Source organism: Ailuropoda melanoleuca, chromosome 9 (genome assembly GCF_002007445.2).
Source record: "Ailuropoda melanoleuca isolate Jingjing chromosome 9, ASM200744v2, whole genome shotgun sequence".
NCBI classification, from domain to species: domain Eukaryota; kingdom Metazoa; phylum Chordata; class Mammalia; order Carnivora; family Ursidae; genus Ailuropoda; species Ailuropoda melanoleuca.
The window spans coordinates 27,899-52,088 of NC_048226.1; the positions used below are offsets into that span (position 1 = coordinate 27,899).

The 24,190-nt window shown below is 56.8% G+C and overlaps 1 protein-coding gene and 1 non-coding gene across 4 annotated transcripts in view; one reads left to right on the plus strand and one right to left on the minus strand.

The window, feature by feature from the left end:
• The window catches only part of LOC100484279, a 51,661-nt gene extending 27,503 nt beyond the window's left edge, over nucleotides 1–24,158 (minus strand). For both annotated transcript variants that reach the window (XR_004627621.1, XR_004627620.1), the window contains exons 1-3: nucleotides 23,948–24,158; nucleotides 19,688–19,777; nucleotides 3,681–3,798 (exon numbers count right to left, since the gene is read on the minus strand). This is a non-coding gene — a transcript (uncharacterized LOC100484279). The remainder of the gene's footprint in view (nucleotides 1–3,680; nucleotides 3,799–19,687; nucleotides 19,778–23,947) is intronic.
• On the plus strand, nucleotides 8,475–22,476 carry LOC100484783 (neuronal acetylcholine receptor subunit beta-4). Of its 2 annotated transcripts, XM_011229631.3 has the most exons (6): nucleotides 8,475–8,632; nucleotides 12,763–12,911; nucleotides 16,820–16,864; nucleotides 16,967–17,076; nucleotides 17,762–18,761; nucleotides 21,446–22,476. In XM_011229631.3, exons 1-6 carry the CDS (start codon nucleotides 8,578–8,580, stop codon nucleotides 21,584–21,586), a joined length of 1,500 nt encoding a protein of 499 aa, XP_011227933.3. In that variant the 5' UTR covers nucleotides 8,475–8,577; the 3' UTR covers nucleotides 21,587–22,476. The 2 variants fall into 2 exon arrangements, with proteins under 2 accessions (XP_011227933.3, XP_034523633.1); XM_034667742.1 differs by lacking the exon at nucleotides 17,762–18,761.
• Nucleotides 24,159–24,190: the final 32 nt, after the last annotated feature.

Genomic DNA, 24,190 nt, shown 5'->3' on the forward strand with positions numbered 1-24,190 from the left:
TGTGTGCATCCGTGTGTGTGCGTCCATGTGTGTGAACATGGGGCCGGCCATGTGCAGGTGTATGTACGCTCCGGGGGCCAACAGTGATGGGAAGGGCAGTGCGGATGGGTGTTAAAAGCCAGGAACGTGGAGCCCAACTAGCTGACTGCTGTTAGCTGGGGTAGAGAGGCTGGAGCCCAGCCAGCAGCCACAGGCCTCAGGACCAACGCCAGATGCGGGAAGATCGGTGGGAGGAATCCACACACACACACACTGTACCATCTCACACACACAGAGTCTTGCTGTACCGCTGTGACAGATCCAGACTGCTCCATGTCTGTGGGGCAGGAGCTGTGCGTGGGGCCTCAGCTGCGAGCCACCCACCCTCGCCCCTGGCCAGGGTGACTGGACGAGGAGCATGTGGCCTGTCTATCTGGCCCGAGGACAAGCGCTCAGCCTGCAGATGGAGCCAGGCCACCCGAGGGACCCAGCACACGGCAGGGAGGGCTCAGCCCCTCTCCACAGTTCTTGCTCTCCGGGGCCCACTCGCCAAACAGTACGCCTTTCACAAAAACCTCTCAGACAGAATCTGCAGAAAATCATATAAACACCCACGTACTGCCGTCCGCCGTCATCAGAACTTACTCACGTTTAGCTGTGTTTGCCTGAGATCTTTTCTTGTTTAAGGAAATAAAGCATTTTCTTTTTTTTTCCTTCTTAATATTTTTTAAAAATTTAATTGCAGTAGAGTCACCGTATACTGTTCTCGGAGTTTCAGGTGCACGATACAGTGATTCAGGAATTCTCATCATGACACGCGCTTCATCCCCTCCACCTGTCCCCCACCCCCCACCTTCCTGGAATATTTTAGATACAAGAAAAACCCCCAGAACCCCTCCCCAAGTTCATTCCTCTTCCCGCCCCTGGAGGTAACTACTGTGAATTTAGAGTTTATCGCTCCTGTGCAATCTTTACTCTTCTGTAACCTTAAGTGGGTATCTTGAAACATGGGTTTGTTTTTTTTTAAAGATTTTATATATTTGAGAAAGAGAGAGAGAGAAAACAAGTAGGGGGGGGGAAGGGCAGGGGCAGAGGGAGAAGCAGGCTTCTCGCTGAGCAGGGAGCCCGACGCGGGACTTGATCCCAGAACCCTGGGATCATGACCTGAGCAGAAGGCAGAGGCTTCACCGACTAAGCCCCCCGACGCCCTCAAAACACGGTTTTAAATACTAGTTCCTGAGCATATGCCCACATATCACGTATGTGACGCGGACGGATTACTCAGAACTCACTCTTGTGTTTAACACTATTTTGTAGAAAGAATTATTTGTGTTATTAACATAACTCTACATCAGGGATCAGCAAACCTTCCTGGAAAAAGGCAGCTCGTAAATATTTCAGGCTTCGCAGGCCACATTTGGTTTCTGCTGCACGGTCTTCGTCTGGCTTGTCTTGTAGCTGTTTTGATTTTACAGCCCCTTCCTAATGCAGGAACCGTCTTCCTAGCTCCAGCCTGTACGAGCACAGGCCCGGGCCAGCCTGGGCTCCAGGTCCTCTTCTACTGTATGAGTCTCCCACAGTTCATTCCTCCAGGTTTCTACGGATGGACGTTGCAGGTGGTCCGAGCAGCATCACACACAGGACGACGCATGTCATTGTGTAGGTGTGTGAACACACATCCACAGGTGGAAAGGCTGGCATCAAACACAAGCATCTTCGACATCACGAGACAGCACCAACTTCCCCACAGACGGGCGGTGCCCGTTTACACTGCCAGTAGCCGGTTACAAGTGTTCCCACAGCCTCACGACAGGGCTTTCAAAGTAATACATCATAACATCTCATTATTGTTTCTATTTGCATTCCCCCGTTCCTATTGAGGCTGAACATTTTTTCCTATGCCTGCAGGCCATACAAGTTTCCTCTTCTGTGAATTACCTGTGCATGGCACTTGCCCATTTTTCTTTTTGGTTGGTTGACTTTTTTTAAAAAAAGATTTTATTTATTTATTAGTCAGAGAGAGAGTGAGTGATAGAGAGAGAGAGCACGCAAGCAGGGGGAGCAGCAGGCCGACCAGGCAGAGGAAGAAGCAGGCTCCCTGCTGAGCAAGGAGCCCGATGGATGTGGGACCCAATCCCAGGACTCTGGGATCATGACCTGAGCCAAAGGCAGACGTTTAACCAACTAAGCCACCCAGGCATCCCAGTTGGTTGACTTTTTAAAATATTAATGTGTAGGGACGGCTGGATGGCTAAATTAGTTGGGCATCCACTCAATTTCAGCTCAGTTCATGATCTTGGGGTCATGGGATCAAGCCCCACATTGGGCTCCTCGATCTGTGGGGAATCTGCTTCTCTCCCTCTGCCCCCCTCCCCCACTGGCTCACTCATGTTCGCTGTCTCTCAAATAAATAAATAAGATCTTTAAAATATTAATGTGCATAGGAATTCCTTAAATACTCTGCAGTGTATTCTCTGTTCATTATATGATTTGCAGAGACAATCTCCCAGTCTATGGCTTTTCTCTAAACTCAACTTGTAGGATGTTTGGTTGGATACAAGTTTAAATAGTTTAGTGAAGTTGAATCTATCATTTTTCTTTGGGGCTTTAGTTTTTAGTATTTTGTAGATATTGCTTTCTACCTGTTATGGACTGAATGTTTGTGTCCTCCTAAACTTCCTGTGTGAAGCCCTAGCCTCCAACGTGATGGTGTTAGGAGGGGGCCTCTCGGAGGTGATGAGGTCATGAGGGTGGGGCCATCATGACTGGGACCAGTGTCTTTATGAGAAGAGGGAGAGCACTCACTCCCTCTCTTTCTCTGCTCTCCACCATGTGAGGACACAAAGAGAAGGGGACCTCTGTAGAAAGGGCTCTCACCAAGAACTCACCAGGCTGGCGCCCTGATCTCAGACCTGCAGCCTCTAGCACCACAAGGAAACACTGTTTATTGAAGCTACTCAGTCCTGTTACAGCCACCAAGACTGAGACCCCACCTCAGGCACACTGATGCCCTCCTCCATTTCCTTCTGAAACGTTTTCATGGTTTCTATTTCACAACTAGATCTTTAATCAGCCTGGAGTTTATCTGTGACACATGTGAGCTGGGTGTATTTACTTTCCATATGGAGAACCCCCATCCGCATGACCTTCACAGAATAACCCTCCCTTCCCCCACCGATCTACAAGGCAACCTCTGCCTTGTTCCAAGTTTCCATGTGTTGTGGGTGTACTGGTTCATCCACTTGACAACATTCCACTGTCTTAACTTATATGACATTGTCTAAATAATAAATACATCTTAACAAGTTCCATTACCCACCATCCCCATGTCACTCTTAGTCTTTAAAAATGGACTCATTTGGGTTCCCCTAGATGCAGAGCCTGAGACAAGGATTTTGGTGCAAGGATTATCTGTGGAAAGTGATCCCAGGAAGGCCACATAAGAAGGTGGGGAAGCGAGCCAGGGCAGGGAATCGAGCCAATACAGAGTGCATCGACAAGCAAAACGGAATGGCCAGAGCTCAGTCTCATTGGGCACTTCGACGTTACTCCAGCTGAGGGGCGGAGAAGCGGGAGTAGCCACCTAACTCCCATTCCTTATCGGCTGTTTAAAACTGTAGCAAGGACCTGTTTTCATCCACTATGGTAGGACACACAGACACGGAAACAACTGTCGTGGAGGAAGGAGCTTTTATACTCACAGACGCCTGAGACGGAAGGCGTGGCATGTTCCGCAGGTTCACAGAGCAAAGAACCACAATCAGCCGGGAGGCAGACGGAGAGAGGGGAAGACAGCCTTAGGAGCCCTTACTGTGGTCTCTGCAGGAAAGGGAAGACAAGGCAAGGTGAGCGGGCTTGGGATTGGCCGGTTTGCATCATTTCGGCGGGCACAGCCGCTGTCTACACTTGTCTACTACCTGGCCTTGGGGCGGTCAGGGCAGAAGGGTGGTGACCTGGAGTATCAGAGCCTGATGAGGAGGTGGCTGAGGGTCTGGGCTTTGGACGGGTTGGTTTGCACAAAGGGCTGCCCTTCCAAAGGAGTCCTGCACTGTGTCTAGGAACCGGCCCACCGCGGGAGGGGCAAGCCTTCCAGGGTCAGCCAGGCCCCAGCTGTCCCAACATGAGAAAACGCAGAAGACAGCCCGGCGTAAGTAACACACTGAGCACCCCACCCTCGCGTGTGCGGGGCTGCTGATGCTGCTGGGTGTGGGCAGGGCACCAGCGGTGTCTGCTACGTTATTCCTGGTCCCTTGATTTCTGCACAGATTTCACAACGAGCCTGAGTTCCATGACGAATTCTGTTGGGATTTGGATGGAATTGCATCAAATGTATAAATTTGGTGAGAAGTGATGTATTTGTAATCTGGGCCCTCCCATCATAAATATGTATATTTCTAGTCTCTCGGGGTTTTTTGCTATTTCTAATAGAATCTATTACATTTTTAATTTGGTATTACTCATATATATGAATATGAATGCTAGTCATTTTTTTTACAGTTGACCTTCAATTCAGCAACCCTACTCTCCTACTAAATCTAACGATTTATCTGTATATTCTCTTGGATTTTCTACATAGACAATCATTTCGTCTGCAAATACGGGTAATTTTCCTTTCCAATTCTTAAGTTTTAATTCTTTTATTTCTATTACAGATTGATTCTATAAATTGCTGATGTGGGGCAGTCTGTGACCTCAAACAACATCAGTTTCGTGTAATTTAACCCACCACATTCCCTAGGACCTCCAGTGCAATGCTGAATAGAAACATTGATAGAAAGCACATTTGCCAAAGTCCTGACTTCGGTGAAAATTGCTTCTCAAGTTTTACCATGAAGTGTGATCACTGCTACGTGTTTACTAGGTTAAGAAAGCTAGCTTGCTAACAGTTTGCTCTAAATGAGTGATCTGTTAGGGCAGCATATCACATTAGTGAGTGTCTGATGTTGACTCACTCTCGTGTGCTTGGAATAAACCCTACTTTGACGCGGTATTTCTTGTGTGCACTGCTGTCTTCAACTTGGTATTTTTTACTACAATTTTTGAATTCATAATAGCTAATAGCAGCTCACATTTACTAGCTGCTTTGTCTGTTCCAGGCATCATTAAGGCATTTTCCATGAATCATTTCATTTCAATCTAGAATGCTTAGCATGAAGGGTATTTTCTCCTTTGAAATATGAGAGAATGGGGGCGCAGAAAAGTCAAGTTACTTCCCCAAGGTCACAGAGAATGTCAGTAGCGACACGGGATACAAATCCAGACGCCCGACTTAGAAGCCACGCGCTAACCACTAGACCGCCCCTCCCTGTGGCAAAGACCCGTAATTCAGAGTCTTCTTTTTAATTGTGTATCCTACTTCCCGATTACAGTTTCCTCAACAAATAGGCTCCATGGAGATTTCCCTTTTTCTTTTCTTTTTAAAAAATATTTATTAGCCTTCTATAAAAATCGGTTTCGCCTGCAGTGAATTTGCTCACTTCTTCATTTTTTGGGCTCTCTTTTCTTAGTCATATGTCATATCTTGGTTTGTATGCTCATTTTGCGTTTTTTTTAAAGCTCCAATTTACAGAAAAGCTGCAAGTACCATACAGAGAATTCTTTCTCGCTCCATCGTTTGGACTATGTTTATCGCACACGTGCCACATCATCTCTGAATACTGTCTTGTGTGTTACCTACAAGATATTCTCCAATACAGCCAACATGCAGCCCTCAAAGCAAGGAATTCACATCGATGTATTACTACCATCCTCCCGATACCCCTTTCAAGTTTGGCCAGCTGTCCCACGATGTCCCAGACAGCGAAAGGACCCACTTCAGAACCATGTCTTGCATTTAGTTGGGATGTCTCTTCAGTCTCTTCTTGACTTTCATAACCTTGACATTTTTGAAGACAACAGACCAGTTATTTTGTAGAATGTCCCTTAATTTCGGTTTGTATGGTCACGGCTAGATTCGAGTCACCCATCTTTGGCAGGAAGATCACAGAAGGACTCTGAGTTCTTCCCGTCGCATCCCACCAGGTGCTACACCATCTGGATTTGCCCCACTACCGATGGAGTTAATGGTGATCCCGTGGTTAAGATGGTGACGAGCTTCCTACTGGTGCTGTAACAAATCACCACACGGGCGCCCGGGGGGTTCGGTCGTTGGGCATCTGCCTTCGGCTCAGGGCGTGACCCTGGCGTTCTGGGATCGAGCCCCACATCAGGCTCCTCCGCTATGAGCCTGCTTCTTCCTCTCCCACTCCCCCTGCTTGTGTTCCCTCTCTCACTGGCTGTCTCTTTCTCTCTGTCAAATAAATAAACAAAATCTTTTAAAAAAAAATTACCACAAACAGAGTGGCTTGAAACAACATAAGTTTTTTTCTCTTACAGGTCTAGAGATGAGAAGTCTAACATCAGTCTGACGGGGATGAAATCCAGGTACCGGCAGGGCCAGGTCCTTCTGAAGGCTCCGAAGGGGAATCCATTCCCTGCTTCTCCCGGCTTCTGAGGCTGTCCCACTCCAGCTCTGCTTCCCTCTTCATATCACACTGCCCCACCCAGACCCCCTGCCTCCCTTTCGTAAGGACCCGTGACGTCATCATGCCCACCAAGAGAATCTACCCATCCCAATATCCTGCATTCAATCACTACTGCAAAGTCCCTTTCACTATATAGGGTAACATTTGCAGGTTCTGGGATCAGGACGTGGACATCTTTGGGGGTCATTCCTCAGCCTACCATGGTGGTACCTGCCAGGTGCCTGCCCTGGAGAGTTAACTTTCTCCCCCATAATTAATAACTATTTCGTGCGGAGCTACTTTGAAACTACGTAGGTATCCCTTTTCTCATCAAACCTTCAATCATTTATTTACTTTGATACATGCTTATAGTCTCTTATTCAATGAGTATTCGTCAATATTATTACTTATTTTCATGCTCACATTGTTCCAGATTTGGTTGGTGGAGCCCCTTCAAGATGGCTCGCATGTCCCTCTGACATGTCCCCACCATTCTCCAAGCCCTTCTGGTACTTTCTGGCAGTTGTAGGCTATTTCCAATGGACGTTATATTCTCTCCCTGTCTTCCTACCCTTGCACCTTTGCTCACCTGACAGTTTTGCAGCTGCTTCTAGGTGGGCATTTTTAAGCTCCCATCCTGTAGTGTATCAGGGAAAACGTGCATCCTATAAAGCTAGGACTTCAGACAACAGATCAGCAGCAGGCTTCCCCTCCCAGCTTCCTTTCAGGGACTGAGGTACGCGCAAACCCCCAGCTTCTAGTCCAGTCTTCCAGTTCCCCTTTATCCCAAAGGACCTGCCACTCGCTGCCTTTGGCTTCTGGAGCCCTGCAGGCTCCAGGCTCCACCCCCCACCATTTTGCATTTCTTTTCTGATTTTGATTCACGGAGATCTTATTTTTTCAGCCTGGCTATGACTTTTTAATTTCACCTATTTATCGTTGCAGTCTGGGGAAGAGAGGGTGCACTCGAACCTAAATTCACCAAGCCATCCCAATGTGAAAGTCAACTACATTTCAACAGTGTTCTTTTTAAAAGATCGTATGTGGACGTATCACATCGTAGCAAAAAGACGCTGGGGAAGCCATATGAAAGCAAGACTGAGAACCCTGGGAAGAAGGCGATCACTGCCCCAGATCCTGGCCGCCCCCCGCCCCAGCTTGGTTCCTCCAGTGGTTCCGTTTGCCTGTTGGGATCCAGACAGGGGAAGAGGTATGAGGCTGGAGGGACAGGCTGTGCCGGGGGCCTCGGGAATCACGGGAGGCCCTTTCAGATCCCGGACTGAGGCACCAGTTCTGGCCAAGTAACGAAGTAGGGCTGCCCCAGTGCTGATGTCTGTCACGTGAAGGCCCCGACCCCCCCCCCCAGGGAAACAGTACTGATCCCAACACCCGATAAGGACCACCGGGCAGAAGGAGGGGCTGCGTGCTCCCTTGAGTCACCTGAGCTGCCTGGGGTCAGCCCCCGTGGAAAGCCAAGGGAGTAAGGGGAGAGGAGGGACACAGGCAGCCCACTCCAGGCCCCATCCAATCCCTCCAACTCTGCTCGCTTCCCCAGTTCCCCAAGCCCGGTCAGGGGACCCTGGGCTGGTCGCCCAGACCAATGCCACCCACTTTTCCTAAGCACCCCCCCCCAGGTCTGCAGAGAGCCGAGCCCCTCTCCAGCTGGCTCGCTCCCTACTCCCTGCGACGCCCCTTTCTTTCGGCAAACCCCAGGGTACGGACCCTCCCTGGGGCACAACCACGCGCCCCAACAGTGCGGGGACCCTGCGCCAGCGTCCCCGGATCTCCCCACCGGACGCGCGGGCGGGCGCGGCCGGAGCAGGTGGGAGGCAGGCGGGAGCGAGGCGGGGACGACCACCCGCTGCCGCAGGTCCCGGAGCCCCAGCCGGCCCCACCCCTTCCCGAGTGGGCGGGGCTCACCGCGGCCGCCCACGCACAACCTCCCGCCCCGCCCTCCGCCGGGTCCTAGTGCCCGCCGGCGCAGCCGTCAGACTCCGAGGCCCGCACAGCGCTCCCTGCCTGCTCGCGGCTCGCTGGCGCCGGGGTGCTCCGACAGCTGGGCTTGCCGCGGCTGCCTCTCCGGCCCCCGCCCGCCATGAGGAGTGCGCAGCCCCTGGTCCTTTTCTCCCTGGTTGCCCTTTGCCGGCGCGGTGAGTTCTTTTCGGGCAAGGAGGGAGGAGCGCCCGGGCTGCGGCGCCCGGCAGCACTGGCCACAGGTGGGGGGGGGTGCTCGCGCCCGGGGGAGTGGCCCGAGGTTGTCCCGGCCGGCCGGGGGCGTGGGCGGGGTGAGCCCACTGGCCGAGGCCTCGGGGGCGGGCCAGGGCGGTGGGTCTCCGAGGTTTGGGGTGGGGACTGCCTCTCCTCCCTGTGCACCTGCCCGGGCAACCTCCGCGGCGAGAACCTTTGGGCTGAGCCGGGGCTGCGTGGCGCCGGCTCTGCACCAGCGCGAAGGGGGTCTGCGGGACACGATGTCAGGTGCCAACAGGCTCCTCACCTGCCAGGTGTAGACGCCAGGGAGCACGCCCCGCTGCTCGGCCTTGGAGAGAGGGCTCCACGCTGCTAGGATAGAGATCGGGCACTCAGCCCCGACGGGAAGGGGCTTGCCCAGATCGCTAGACCCGGAATGGTTTGCAGTGTGGGGCGGGTCTCCTGGGAAGCACACTTTTAAGACACCACTGTCTCTGGTCGCCCACCCTTGGGGCTGGGCTGGCTTGGACAGACAGCGTGGCGGAGGGTCAGGCTGGCCAAGAGGAGTGCCGCAGTCTCTGACACCTGAAAGGGAGACCCTATCCGCCCCTCCCTGGAGGGGTCCAGATGTGATGAGGATTGCCTTCTCTGGGCCTCAGGTTCAGCCCTCCAACCCCCAGTTTCAAGGACCCTTAGCTCCTCCTGTCCGGCCCAAGCTTGTCCTCTGAGCCCTGGTTAGCCCAGAAGACCAGGTGGGACTACATGTGCTGTGGACAGGACACACCACTGGGGTGTGGGAGGCAGGGCTGCCAGGACATACAGGTTCCTATAGGGAAGTGAAGCTCTCACCAAAGACGGTGTCCCCACTCTGCGTGTGTCCTGGCTCTGTCACACTTGCCAGGTGACCCCATGCCATTCCTTTCCTCTCTCGGGGACTCGGTTTCCCCATCTGTTCTATAGGAATGATACGCCCTGCCTATGTCCTTGGGGACTCAGATGTGAGTTGGTTGTGGTGTTTCTTAAGTGGGGTCCTAGGGCCACCTGCATCCAGATTACCCCATACCAATTCCCCGGGCCCCACCCTAGCCTCATGGGACGGGAATCTCTGGAAATAGAGCCTGGAGCCTTATACAAACACCCAGGTGATTCTTATACACAACTGATTAATATGCAGGGAACTTACTGTAAAAGGTAAAAATCTCAACCTTTAAAAAAAAAAATCCAGAGCTGGCTTTGAATACATGCAAGTCTTCTGTTCCTTTCCTCAGTTAGGGACCCTCACCCCAAACTGAAAGTCACTCTGTCTTCCGGGTGCTGCGTTGCCAGGAGATTCTGTTGGTCTTTACCTTCTCCAGCTTGCGCTCCAAAACAACCGCTGTTCTCTCTTCATTGCTCCCATGTTAGCCGTTAAGATTATGCTTTTGCGAACTGGACACACACTGAGCGCAGTGGAGGGTCCGAGCTGTGACTTCCTCTCAGAGGTTAATCCCTTTCTGCTGCGGAGCTGGTTTCCAGAGAAAGGCCAGGTCCTGGACAGAGACAGTGCAGCCCACGACTCCTCACAGTCCCTGGGTCTGTGTTGACCTATGTCGACCCCAGGGCAGGGACATGACCCCCAGAGGCGCCCAGGAGGCTCCCCCCATTCTGGGCCTCCCTTGTCATGGAGGGGTGACAGGCCCTTATCTTTCGAACCCAGCAGGCCTCACAGGCAGAACGCAACAAATGCATGATGTTCTGGGCTCCCACTGCCTTTTCGGTGGGGGTGGGAGAACATCGCAGCCCACAGCAGCCCTGCTGGTCATTCCCACCCCCCACCCCTACACGCACACACATACAAGCGCAGACACAGACGAAGGAACGCACACTCGGCTATGGTTGCCAGTATGGCCTCAGCAGGGCCGTCTCCTTCTGGGGACGTTCGCGAGGGCAGGACAGGAGGCCCTGGAGTCTGGGAGGAGCCTCTGAAGGAGGCTCTGAGACCTGGCTCTGCTCTGACCTGCTGGGGCTCCTCAAGCAAGTGCCTTCCCTCTTGGGTCTTAGTTTCCCGGGTGAGAAACAGGGAACAAACGAAATGGTCTGAGGTTTCCAGAACCCCTAACTCTGGAGCCCATGGCCTGTCCTCAGGGTGGGGACGGTCCCTCAGGCCAGCTGAATGCCCAGGAGGCAGGACAGCCCCAAAGGTGAGCAGCCTGAGTGCCCCAGCCCGCAGAGCTCCTGGCCTCTCAGGAACCTGGGGGACAAGCCTCTGGGGCTGCAGAGATATGGGTTCCAGCCTCTCCCTGCCCCTATAGGTCCAGGAGATGCAGATTCTGACCCCCCCCAGGCCAGCCTCAGAGATGCCCGTGGGCATGGGCAAATATACACACTAAAGAGGGGCTGTGGGAGGGACCCAGCTCCAGCCAGGGGCTACAGGCTGGCTTCCAGGGCATTCAAACAGCTGGCCTCTGGGAGGTGCCCAGGGCATGAGAGGCGGAGCTCCGAATCTAGGCCGCATCCAGAGGACCCCCTCTGGACAGCCCCGGGCAGTCTGGGGGAGGGGCAGCGGGCAGCAGGTGCACCCGGGAGCATCGTTCACAAGGCACTAAGTACTGATCTGCTCCAGATAGGCAGCGAGTTGGAAAGTGCATGGAGCAGGCCGGCGTGGCAGCGGCTCCCGTGGCCGTGTGTCCAGCCCAGCACCCACACAGGAGGCCACGTCAGACCAGCTTCTGGGCAGTACATACTCTGGGCCCTCTGGCTCCACCCAGAGGGAGGGACTTGGCAAAAAGCCGCCCACTGGCCCTTCCAGGAAGGATGTCTGCTGAACCCCGTGCCTGATGAGTCCGAGCCCCTCCCGGCAGCCCCACCCCCACCTCCTCAGCCTCCCTGTTCCCTGATTTCTCCCACCTGCTCTTCTGCCAGACGCCACCCGCTCTGCTCATCTCCCCTTCCCTGCTGCTGGGCTCTCCCGTCCAAGTGTCCTTGACCTTCCCCAGAGTCTCCTTCCAAGGCACCACCCCCACCTCGGCCCTCAGCGGACACATTCTCCCAGAAGACACCAGGGTTAACAAGACCAGATCCGCAAACCTCACCTTCACTCCCAGACCTGTGAAGGAGATGGGACCAAGACCCGCACCCCACTTGGCAAGAGATCCAGGCCTGCGGGAGCTCAGGGGGCTAGGGGCTGGCCGCACTTCTTACCGGAGCTGCAGAGTAGGCCCTGAGCCCACTCCTTTAAGCTCTGGACCAGAGCCAACTGCCAGCTGGACCCCGGCACTTGGGGTCTCAAAGGCGCTTTGCTGTCTGAGGCTCTGAACTGGGGAATTCCCCGCGGTCAGTCAGCCCTCTCCCTGTGAACGCACCAGCCCCCACCCCACTCTGCACACAAACCCATGGTAGCATCCCTCATCCACTACACCGGAAACTGAGGCAGGACTCCCGGGGCTTTGCTTGCTGTCATCCCCGGCACGTCGCACGGTGCCTGGCACAAGGCGTACGACACTGGAGGGTGGGTGGCTTGGGGCAACACCGAGAGCGTGCTCGAAATACGACGGTGGACGGGGTGGGGAGAGCACGGGAGGGACGGCAGAGCACCGAGCATCCGTGTGGACGGCGAGAAAAGGTCAGGTTGAGGAGGGTCCGCTGGCGCCAGGGGCAAAGGGCTCGCTCTGCCTCCAGCTCTGAGAGGCTCAGGCGGGGAAGGCCCCGATGGGGTGACAGCCACTGTCGTGCTGCGTGGCACGTGGCGGCAGGGGCAGAGTCGGGCGGGGACGACCGCAAGGAGGCTACAGGAAGAGCCCGGGCAGGGTGCCAGGACCAGGGCTGGAGGGGGGGAGTGGGAGGACGGACAGGTTACCTGGGGTACAGGTGCAGGCAGCACCCCGTTCGGGACACAGCTTCTGAGTGTGGGCTGCCCTGCATCCTAGCGGGAAGGGGAGGAAGAAGGGGCAGCACGTGGGAGGGTGGAGCGAAGCTCTGCCTCGGTTGTACTGAGTTGGTGGACCCAGTCCACCTTCGCTGCTTCAGCCCGCCCCGGCCCCTGTGCGCCCTGCCCCGCTCTCCCCTTCACGGCCAGCAGTGAGGGCCCGGCGGGTCTGACCATGTGTCTCCCCAGGGGACTGCCGCGTGGCCAATGCAGAGGAGAGGCTTGTAGATGACCTTCTGAACAGAACCCGCTACAACAAGCTGATCCGCCCAGCCACCAGCTCGGCCCAGCTCATCTCCATCCAGCTGCAACTGTCCCTGGCCCAGCTCATCAGCGTGGTAGGTGCCGGCAGCCCGGCCCAGGCCACGGGGCTGGAGTGCGGGGCTGGGGGCACCTCTGGCTTGGCCCAGACTTCTAGACAAGGTCACAGCGTTCCTCCCCTCCTTGCTGGGCGAGCCCTGCCCAATGCGTGCACACCAGTCCCACCGTTCAGGACACCTGTTAATCCCTGATCATAACATCCGTGAAAATGCTTTAACTTCAAGTCACAGAACTTCCAAGTCCCAGCGGCTGAAACACTGAGAACAACCCAGCAAGAGCAGGCAGCATGTCCATGCCAATCACCCAGGGGCTCGGCGGTGTCAGAGTTCTGGGTCGCCGTCCATGATGGCAGGACTCCGATTCTGTTTTTCCCCACAATCATCAGACAGCGGCCACAGCTCCAAACATAAAACCCTCACATGACAGTGTCTGTGGCAGGAGCTGGCAGACCTTCTCTCAGGTCTCGTTTTGAGGAGGACGTGACCTGTCCCAGAGACCTGCCCTGTGGACGAGCCCTGGACCCAGAGGCCGGGGCTGGAGCCCGTGCCGGAGCCTTCGCCACAGCCGGCCAGGAGGCCGGAGAAGGGCTCATGAAGTTCACGAGTGTCCAGTACCTAACAAAGTCACGGTTCTATTAACAAAAGATGTGAAGGGGGAATGACCGCTGGGTGGGCGGCCAACAGGCCTGCCGTGAACCGGTGGGCGTCCACCACGGCCATAAACTTCTCCTCCTTGTCCTGGCAGCTCTACCCTATATCAGGCTCCCCTAGCCTACCCAAGAGAGGACCTCACATCCCCCCACTTGTCAGGGGAGATAGGAACTAGGCTATGGGACCTGACGGGTGCCGAGGCCCGGTGTGGGGACAGGACCAGAGGCAGCTGCTGCCTGGGGAGGGTGGGGGGGTGAGAGTCTGGACAGGTGAGGGCAGCCTGCGCAGGCATGGAAAGGAGGAACAGGCTGCAGACTTCACAAGTACTGTTGTCAGCTCCTAAGGTGTGGATGTGGGGCAGGGGTAGGGGTGCTGAGGTGCCGGGGAGCTCCGCCCCCACTTGTGTCTGAGCCAAGAGTGTCCGGAGGAACCACGGCTCACGGTTAACCTCCCTGTGTGGCCCTTCCCACAGACCCATCCATGGGGTTGGAACCTGGCCGGGAAGTGGCTGTGAGGGGAATGTTGTAGGCGCCGCGGCTGGTCGCGGGGAAGGAGGTTACCGAGGGGGCTGAACGTCCTGGGGACAGGTGGCTGCCTTCTGTCCTCTCTCCGTAGCACAGGTGGTCGCCACAAACCCACCCCTCCAAGGAAAGCCCCCCAGAAGGCTGGGAGGAGGGCCCCTCAGGAGGAAGCATAGCCAGACAATGGGGGAGGGACGGACAGCCTGTGCTCTCTGTCCCTCTCCCCTCTGCAGGCCGCCCGGAAAGAATAAGGAGCCAGGCCAGGCTAGTGTCGGGGTTTACGGTCCAGCACAGGCTTTCTGCTTAATGGGGTGAGCCCAGCTGGCGCTCCGCAGCTGCTACCCTGCCGAGGGCAAACAGGCAGGCGGCTCTGGTGGCGCTTCCAGGCTCACGCTGCCCCTGCCAGATCTACTCTGTGGGCCGTGTGAGGTCACAGAAGTTTCCAGAAGGAGGAGGGGACCCGGCCTCCCACCTACGCTGTGAGCGCGCTCCTGTGAGCTGTGATCAGTCCGAACACCGTTCAGAGACTAGGTGTTCAGTTCAAGGGTTTATTTCTTCGGTATTCCAGGATCTGGTTTTCCAGGAGGGAGGTTATGGGCATGACCAGTTTAAAGATGGAAGTTTCCAGGGAGGAAGCAAGGCATGTGTGCAGGAAGCTCCCTGGGAGGCCAGGTCTATAGCTGGCGTCCTCAGGCGAGGTCTGCCGCCTCTGGAGAGGGAGGGACAGGACTGAGACACAAGAGAATTCCAGCGTGACAGATCTCTAATGGCGGTGGGCTCTGTGGGTCATATGTTTGTTCAAACTGAGCGAACTGTTTGCTTAAGACCTATGCATGTCACTGTACATTTTACCGCAACTTGAAAAAAAAAATGTTTTTAAAGACAGATGAAGATGTTAAGCGTTGCAGACTAACTTTTCCACGAGTACAACTAGAAAAGCTTTATAAAAATGCCTCCCCCTCCAAAAATCTCTGTGTGACAGTCTTGAAGAGCTCAGACAGGACTCGAGGGACCAGGTTCCAGGAGGTGACCCTTGGTCTATGGCACTTTTCCCTGCATTTGATGACAGGTACCCGGTAAAAGGCTGAGGGGCTAAGGTGCTGAGTGCAGAGTGCTGGCTGCGAGGCTGGAGCCCAGCTGAGTGTCTGGCGCTCTTGCAGGGCTGGGGGACTCATACCAGCGTTCGAGCCCCACAAGATGGGGAGACCCTGAAAAGAACGCCCATAAGAGTAAAAATGAATCAAAAACAGACCAGCCCTCAAAATGACTAAAGCTGCTGTGAACCAGCTCAGACACAGACTAGAGAAAGGGGATCTGCCCCTACTCTGCCCGCCATTGCTCCAAAGTCAGTACTCCCTGAGCCTATGAAGGCAGACAAAAATTCACTAGGCACACAGTAAGACAAGATGGAATGAGAAAAGACCGAGAGAAAAAGAAGACAATGGAAACAGACACACAGATGATTCAGGTGTTGGAGTGATCAGACCAAGACCTAAAGCAACTGCTATTAATGGAGCAAATTTTATGTTATGCACATTTTACCACTATTAAAAATAAATAATAAATAAATTTAATAATAAGCTTTCCTGAATAAATAAATTTTCCTAAAAGGAAAGCAACAGCCATCCGTACATTCAAGACAATTATGATGATGGAGAATTTCAAGTTTATTGGATGAGATTAATAGCAGATTGGTCACAGCAGAAGAGAAGGTTAAGGAAGTGGAAGAGAGGGTGATAGAAAACATCTACAGAGATGACAGGAAAAAGATGGACAATGCAGAAAAGACTATAATATGGTACATGGAGGACGTGGGGCTGGAGAGCTGATGGGGAGGCCAGAGGAGGGGGCAGACAGCCCAGGACCATATGGGCCTGAGCAGGACTTTGGCTTTTACTTTGGGTGACATGGGGAAGGAGTGGGGGGTTTCAGCAGAGCAACACAGTCTGAGAAGTTGAGAGGAGCCTTTTGAAAGGATCCCCTGGCTGCTAAGTAGAGACAGTGGGGACAAGGAGGCCCGGGCAGGGAGGAGGACCAGCGGGGAGGCCCGGGCAGGGAGGAGGACCAGCGGCGAGGCCCACGCAGGGAGGAGACCAGTAGGGAGGCCCGGGTGGGGAAGAAGACCAGCGGCGAGGCCCGGGCGGGGAAGAAGACCAGCGGCGAGGCCCGGGCGGGGAAGAAGACCAGCGGCGAGGCCCGGGCAGGGAGGAGGACCAGCGGGGAGGCCCGGGCAGGGAGGAGGACCAGCGGGGAGGCCCGGGTGGGGAAGAAGACCAGCAGCGAGGCCCAGGCAGGGAGGAGGACCAGCGGGGAGGCCTGGGCAGGGAGAAGGACCACCGGGGAGGCCCCAGGTGGGGGGCAGGACCGGCAGGGAGGCGATGGCCGTCATCCAGCTGCAGATGACGCCAGCAGCCGAGACAGAAGCCGACAAGTCTGAGACATACACAGGAGGTTCCATCTACAGGACTCCCTGGGGGGTCAGAAAATGGGGTGCAGAGGACAGCCCCCAGGTTTCTGGCTCCTGGAGCTGCATGGCTGGGGGAGGCGGTGCCAGTGGAGGACCAGATCTGGGAGACGATCACAAGCTTTGTCCCAAACACGCCGGGTGTGAAACACCTCTGAGCCATCCCGGAGATGGTGGGTCAGCGGCTGGGCACGTGGCCCTGAGCTCCGAGCCTTCTGCGTGATAACATGGGGTCTGTGTGTGGGGGATCCTCCCACCTGGTGAACTCATATCCCCGTTTCCCTCCCCAGAATGAGCGAGAACAGATCATGACCACCAATGTCTGGCTGAAACAGGTAAGTGTCCTGCAGGATCCCCAGCCCACGAGGCATCTCCTCCAGGGCCGCCCCTTGGTGGCCACGGGCCTCCAAGTGACAGGGCCGTGCCTGTGTGCTCAGGAGTGGACCGACTACCGCCTGGCCTGGAACAGCTCCCGCTACGAAGGCGTGAACATCCTGCGGATCCCTGCAAAGCGCATCTGGCTGCCGGACATCGTGCTTTACAACAAGTGAGTGGCAGGGTTGGCCGGGGTGGTGAGGGCCAGGCCAGGGCAGCGGGCCCGGCCTCTGGGGGCCCTCGGGTCCCGAGGCCAGCCCTGGGCCTCATCTGTGCTTGGCTCAGACCTCCAGGTGGTCAGGCTGCAAGAGGAATTGGGCAGAGTCAGCACCTTCCATGACAGGTGGGGAATTGGAGGCCCAGAGAAGGGAGGAGAGCCTCACTCGCTCATTCGGGCTCAGCTGGGCCCAGGGCCAGCATCTGGGCCCCGAATCCAGTGCTTTTTCTGGCCTCCATCCTATCTTGTTGGCCCTCAGATGCTCTGTCAGTGCTGGGTGTTGGCAGTGTAAATATCTTGGGTGGTGGAGGGAGCGAGAGTCCCGTGTTCCCAGCAGAAGCAGGAACCAAGTTCAGGTCCTCACCGGACGGCTTCCTCGTTTTCCAACCTCGAAGGAGTCACTTAACTTCTCTGAGCCTCGGTTTCCCCATCTGTAAAATGGGGATCATAGTAAAATGCACCTCCAACGGCCATGAGGCACACGTGAGCTCATCCGCGTGAAGGGCGCTCTGTGCCATGCAGCTGCCACGTGAGGTCGGCTTTGTCAGGGAAGGCGCCAGAGGCTGGAAGGGTGGCGGCTGAGAAACGGCCCCCAGGGCTCGCTGGCAAGTTCACCGTGCTGCCCTCTCCGTGCCCCTAGTGCCGACGGCACCTACGAGGTGTCCCTCTACACCAACGTGGTCGTGCGCTCCAACGGCAGCATCTTCTGGCTGCCGCCCGCCATCTACAAGAGCGCCTGCAAGATCGAGGTGAAGCACTTCCCGTTCGACCAGCAGAACTGCACCCTCAAGTTCCGCTCCTGGACCTACGACCACACCGAGATCGACATGGTGCTCAAGTCGCCCACGGCCAGCATGGACGACTTCACCCCCAGCGGCGAGTGGGACATCGTGGCGCTGCCGGGCCGGCGGACGGTGAACCCGCGGGACCCCAGCTACGTGGACGTGACCTACGACTTCATCATCCGCCGCAAGCCGCTTTTCTACACCATCAACCTCATCATCCCCTGCGTGCTCATCACCTCGCTGGCCACCCTGGTCTTCTACCTGCCGTCCGACTGCGGCGAGAAGATGACGCTCTGCATCTCCGTGCTGCTGGCGCTCACCGTCTTCCTGCTGCTCATCTCCAAGATCGTGCCGCCCACCTCCCTGGACGTGCCGCTCGTCGGCAAGTACCTCATGTTCACCATGGTGCTCGTCACCTTCTCCATCGTCACCAGCGTGTGCGTGCTCAACGTGCACCACCGCTCGCCCAGCACGCACGCCATGGCGCCCTGGGTCCGGCGCTGCTTCCTGCACAAGTTGCCCGCCTTCCTCTTCATGAAGCGCCCGGACAGCAGCCCCTCGAGGACCCCCCGGCCCAGCCAGCCTCGCCCGACCCGGTCCGAGGCCGCCGCCTCAGCCGCGAGCCCGGCCGGCGCCCCCCACCTCCACGGGAGCTCCATGTACTTTGTGAACCCAGCGTCTGCCGCCCCCAAGTCCCCAGCCGGCTCTGGCTCCGGCTCCGGCTCCGACGCGGCGGGCACGGGCCGGGATTTCCGGCTGAGATCTTCCGGGAGGTTCCAGCACGAGGTGCAGGACGCACTAGAGGGTGTCAGCTTCATTGCCCAGCACATGAGGAGTGACGACCAAGACCAGAGTGTAAGTCTCCAGCCCCGTCCCTGCCCCGCTGCCCACAGCTCACTCACAGGGGCAGAGCTCCCAGACCCCTAGCTGGAGCGTGGAACCCAGAACTGAACTGAGTTTTGTTGTAGCTCCAGGCATCAGGGAAGAGGAAGGAGTACCAGGGATCCCTTTTTGTTTGTTCTGGGGTCCCCAAAAGCAGCCCTGAGGCGAGGGCCGGGCAAAGGCACTTGACCTGCAGAATGGACTCCAAGCCTAGGAAGCGCAGGGAGGGCACAGGGGACGCCGGGGAAGGCGGAGCGGGCTGCCCGTGACTGCCACGGGCTCTGGGGCTGCTGAGGACGCAGGGGCGCACACACCCTTGGCTCCCACCCCCAGGGCAGACGGTGGCCCCAGGCAGTCACTCCCCAGCACGTCCAGCCTCACGCTGGGGCAGAGGGGGGAGGAGCCACGGGCACCCCGAGCCGGCGGCTGTCACTAGGCTGGAAGGTGACCTCAGCCTTGGGGACGAGGGTGGGCCGAGCACCGAGAGCATCTGCTCCCCTGCTCACCCAGCTTGCCAAGAAGCCACACAAACAGGACAGCTTTGGGGAGTACAGAAATAGCAATTAGAACGTCACTGCTAGCAGGGTAATAATGTCGAGCAGGGTGACGATGACAGATTTGTAAAGAGAAGTTACGTTTACTGTCACAGGACACAGCCAGGGGCGCTAACGTAGAGGGTCTCCAAGGCTGTGCAGGCTGGGCTAGTGGTAACGGACCTCAGAGCAGGATGGTCCGGCCTAGAGGTTTTGCCGCACGGGTCTGCACTGGGCAGGAGGGCGTGACTCTCGGTGTCGCGAATGCCCTCATTTCCACACCTCACAGACCAGACCCCGGCGCAGGTCTGCCCACACGGCGGCCTGCAGCTGTGGGAGGGAAGGAGGGCACAGCCTCGTGCTCACCGTCCGCCGGCCGCCTTCTCCAGGGAGTTCACGGGTTTCCATTAGTTCGCACGGAGGGACAGGGGTGGGCTGCAGAACTTCCCCTCCACCCTGGGAAAGAGGAAGAGAACATCAGCAACCGGACATGGGGCGGGAGCTCCTGGGAGCGTGGGCCGCACACCTGCCCACTGTTACAAATGCAGCCCGGGCCTGGCCTGCACGGGACTCCGAATCTGCATTTTCAGCAGACCCCACGTCACATTCCAGCTGGAGAAGCCCAGCTCTAGACCTTCAGGTTTCGCTTTCTGAAAGATGCATGTGGTTGTGCTTCCTTTTAAACCATCCAGGAGCTCAGCGTCGGCTAATCCCCTGGGCCCCAGGTGCTGGTGCACAGCGCGGGGACCTGATGGCTGCAGGGAGCCTCTGGGTAACTGTTCACGGTCCAGCTCTGGGGCCACCAGGGCCCCATTCTCTCTGGGAGGCCCCCCGAGCCTGCGCTGTCACCTGGACCCCTGGGCTCCATGCACACATGCAGGCTGAGAAGCCGGGTGTCCGTGCTCCTGGCTGAGCTGCCACCCGCCCTGAGCACCCGTCCTCTTCTAAAGGTCCCCCCCACCCAGTGACACTCACAGGCCTCCCGCCATTTCTAATTCAGTTGTGGGGAGCAGCCAGGCGGGGTCCCCCATTATAATCACATTTCCCTGAGCTGCGAGCACACACGGGGTCCTCTGCCAGGACCGGACCTATATCACTGCCAATCCCCAGCAAGAGCCACCCACACGCAGATCTCTCCGCTGTCCTTACACTTTCTTGCCTGCCCTGAGCGCACGCTGGCCGCCTTCCTCGTGCCCAGTTCTTCCCCTTCAGAGCACAGCTACCCCTCATCTTTGGCACCTCCACCACCACCACCCCCGGATTAACTGGTCACTATAAATAGCACACAAAACATGAAAAGACGGGAAAAGACACACACACACCAAAAATACAGTCGTCTGAAATGAGGGCTGTCAAAATGAAACCCCAGAGAGCCGAGCAGAGGCCGCGCAGGGGGTGCACGCTGCATGGGGCCTGCTGGTGCCGGGAGGAGGGGGGTGGGAGGGCCACCTGACACAGGATCACCCTGGAGGAGCCCCGACAAACTGGGTCACTGACAGCTCATACGCCACAGCCCAAATTTCCAAGCCCAAAGCTTCTGCTGACTTACGGTCAGGCCACTCTCCAGCGGGGAACACGGGCAAGGGGGTCAGATGACCTGGGGTCAGGGGTGGGACGACAGACCAGGGTGCCTACGGTAGCTCTGGGAAGTGAAGGGCGGGCCGGGGGCGGGGGGACCATCCAGCCAATGCAGCCGAGGGAGGCTGGTCTCCGTTCAGGAATAGCAGATGCTGCCCTTAGGGAACTGAGTGGATTCCTGAGCTGGGTTTGCAGGTGTCCTGACCCCCCCCACAGTGAGGTGGGCCCCAAATCTTCCTTTGGGCAGAGCTCAGGCAGGAGGCTGGGGGTGAAAAATAAGAGAAGGGGCCTCACGTCTTCTTTATCACCTTCGTGGTTCTCCAGTATTCTCCAGTATTACTAACCCTTCCATCCCTAGCTTCCTGTCCTGCCCGGTGCCCGAGGGCAGGGTGGGGGGGGTGGCGAGTCCTGCAATGCTGCGGGTAGGGGCAAGGGGTGACTGCACCAGCCAGGGGGCTCCCTGGTCCCACAGCCAGGGCCCCACATGGGGGAAGGAGGGACAGCAGGAGGGTGGGCGCCTGTAACAGCTGCTGTGTCTGCCTGCAGGTCGTGGAGGACTGGAAGTACGTGGCCATGGTGGTGGACCGGCTGTTCCTGTGGGTGTTTGTGGTTGTGTGTGTGCTTGGCACGGTGGGGCTCTTCCTGCCTCCCCTATTCCAGACCCACACGCCCTCTGAGGGGCCCTAGGCTGCCCTGCGTGCCGGGCTGCGGGGTGAGAGGACCCGAGTCCCTCGCCCGTCGACCCCACCAAACAGCCACAGCCAGGGCAGGACAGGACGGAAGCCAGGGCTGCCCTAGCTGAAGGCCTTGCAGGAACCCCAGCAGCAGGGGCTTTGGACAGCGTGACTCTGGCCAGTCTCCCTCCCTGCAATGGGGAGAAGGACGTGCATGGAATCTTATCCACATCCCGGCCCCACGGCCACCCCGTTGCCCTCTGCTCCCCCTGCCCACAAGGTGCCCTGGGCTTCTGCCAGACCCTCCCACACTTCGGGATCTTTTCTAGCTCAAAGCCTTTGCAATGGCTCTACCCCCTTCCCCCAGTGCCCCCCACACTCCCCCAGTAGCTGCAGCACCCAACGCATCCTCTGTCCCAGTGCCATGTGCCCGAGAGGGCTTCCCATCACCCCGCCGTCCTCCAGCCCTCCTGGGTACCAGAAGTTCTCACTGGTGCTGTCTGTTGTCCACATCTCACCCACTCAGGGGTGAGCTCTGTGACAGCAGGAGCCTGGTCCTTCATGTTCACACTACCCCCAGGGCCTAGGACAGCGCTCGGCACACAGCAGGTGCTTAATAAAGGTTGAATGAATGAATGCCTGATTCCTGTTCCTTCTTCAAGCTCAGACGCCCCCCTGAGCAGCCATCCCCGGCTCCCCTTCTGACAGAAGGACCCTCCGAGGAGCTCCACAGCCCGGGACACCTGCTGCTCACATCAAGGCCAGGCGAGCCGCATCCCTCACAGATGCTCTGATTGGTCCGCGCACTGGATTCGCCCAGGGTCTGGCACGTGAAATGCTCTTACAATACTTGTGCAACAGAGAACTTTTTTTAAATTCCATTTTTTAAAATTATACAATAAAATCGGCTTTTTGTGTATCATTCTCTGAATGTTAACATGTGTAGATTGGTGTCATGAAGACACGGGAGAGCTCGATTCCCCAAACGCCTCCCTCCCGGCCAGGCCCTGGCAACCGCTGACTGCCTCTCCGTCACCAGGGTCTGGTCTTCTCAGGAATGCCATGCTCATCAATCAATCACACGGTGTGCAGCCTCGGAGAGGGCAGCTTCCGTCCCTCAGCACCGTGCCCACAGTGTCTCTTGCTGAGCAGTACGCAGTCTGCCCTGCGAAAGCCCACGCACACTTCGGTACTGACCAGTTTTGAGCAGCTACGACTAGAGCCGCTATAAACGCTCACGGGTATGGTGTTTCTACATAAACACCCAGGAGTGACCGCTGGGTTACGTGGGGAATGTATGTTAACTTCCGGGATGCGGTCAGACGGGGCTCTGGAGCCCCCGAACCATCCTGCATCCCCCCCCCACAAGGTACGCGAGCTCCAGATCTCCGTCCATACTTGGTATGGATTTATCCTAGCCATCCCAGTGGGCACAAAGTGCTCTATCCGCCAGCTCTTAATTTGCTTTCCCCTAACGGCTAATGATACTGAACATCTTTGCATGTAATTTTTTATTTTTTATTTTTTGCCTACGGACACACTATCTGCTGAACTCTCTTTAACCGTTGCTCATTCTTTAAATTGGGTTTTAGTTTTTTTACTGTTGAGATTTTAAAGACAACTTTATTAAAATTTGCCCATTTTATGTGTACAACTCGAGTTTTAGTAAGTTTATCGCCATAACTCAGTTTTAGAACACTTGCATCACCCCCTACAAGACCCTCACACCTATGTACTCTGACTTCTGAGGTGGGAGGGGGTTCTTTACACCATCTGGATACAAGTCCTTGGTTGTACATCTGATTTGCAATATTTTCCAAATGTAGGGGCTTTTGCCTAGAGAATGAGAATGCTCTAAATGGGGGCCTGAGAGACTGGCCCCAATTCTTACATTTCCTGGGTCCTGCAAAATGTCTCCTTTTGTTTTGGGTTTAAGGCGACCCATTCTGGAAATAAAGACAACTCACTTGCAGATGCCCCCCACCCCAACGCGGGTCGGTAGTCAGAGGCTCGGGGTTGTTAGGGGGTTAGGGGGGAGCTGGGGAGGGCAGGGCCTGGTCGGCGCAGGCGCAGACGGGGGCGGGCAGAGGGGGCTCTGCCCCGAGCCGCGGGCCAAAGCGCTGGAGCCCCTCCGATGGCTCCATTTCGAAGCCTCGTTTCTTTGAGCTTCTTTTTACTGGTAATCAGGGAGCACTTCAAACCTCTCCTAAGTGGCGCGGTCTAGCAAACCGGCAGGCCCTCCTTCAGCCTCGACAGGTACCCACTGGCGGCGGACCCCATTTCCACCGACTCCAGCCTCGCCCCTCCCCCCAAACGACAAGGAAAACACGAATCCCGGCTTCACAGCATCACACTTGGGACACTTCGCACTTACTTAGCGGCGTTGGGATCCCGAGGTCTTTGGAGGGTGTCACAGAGCCTCTCCCGCGGCCCGGCGGCCCGGAAGTCCCTGAGCGCGGGGAGGGGGCGGGGACGCAGGGGCCGCCCCTCTTCCCCATACCCGCGCGCTCCGGGAACGCACGACCCCCGCGGGAGGGAGGCTGCGTCCGCCCCGCACGCCCTGCACGCCCCGCCTCCGCCGCCGCCCCCGGCGAGCGCAGCCCGCGGAACCTCGGGC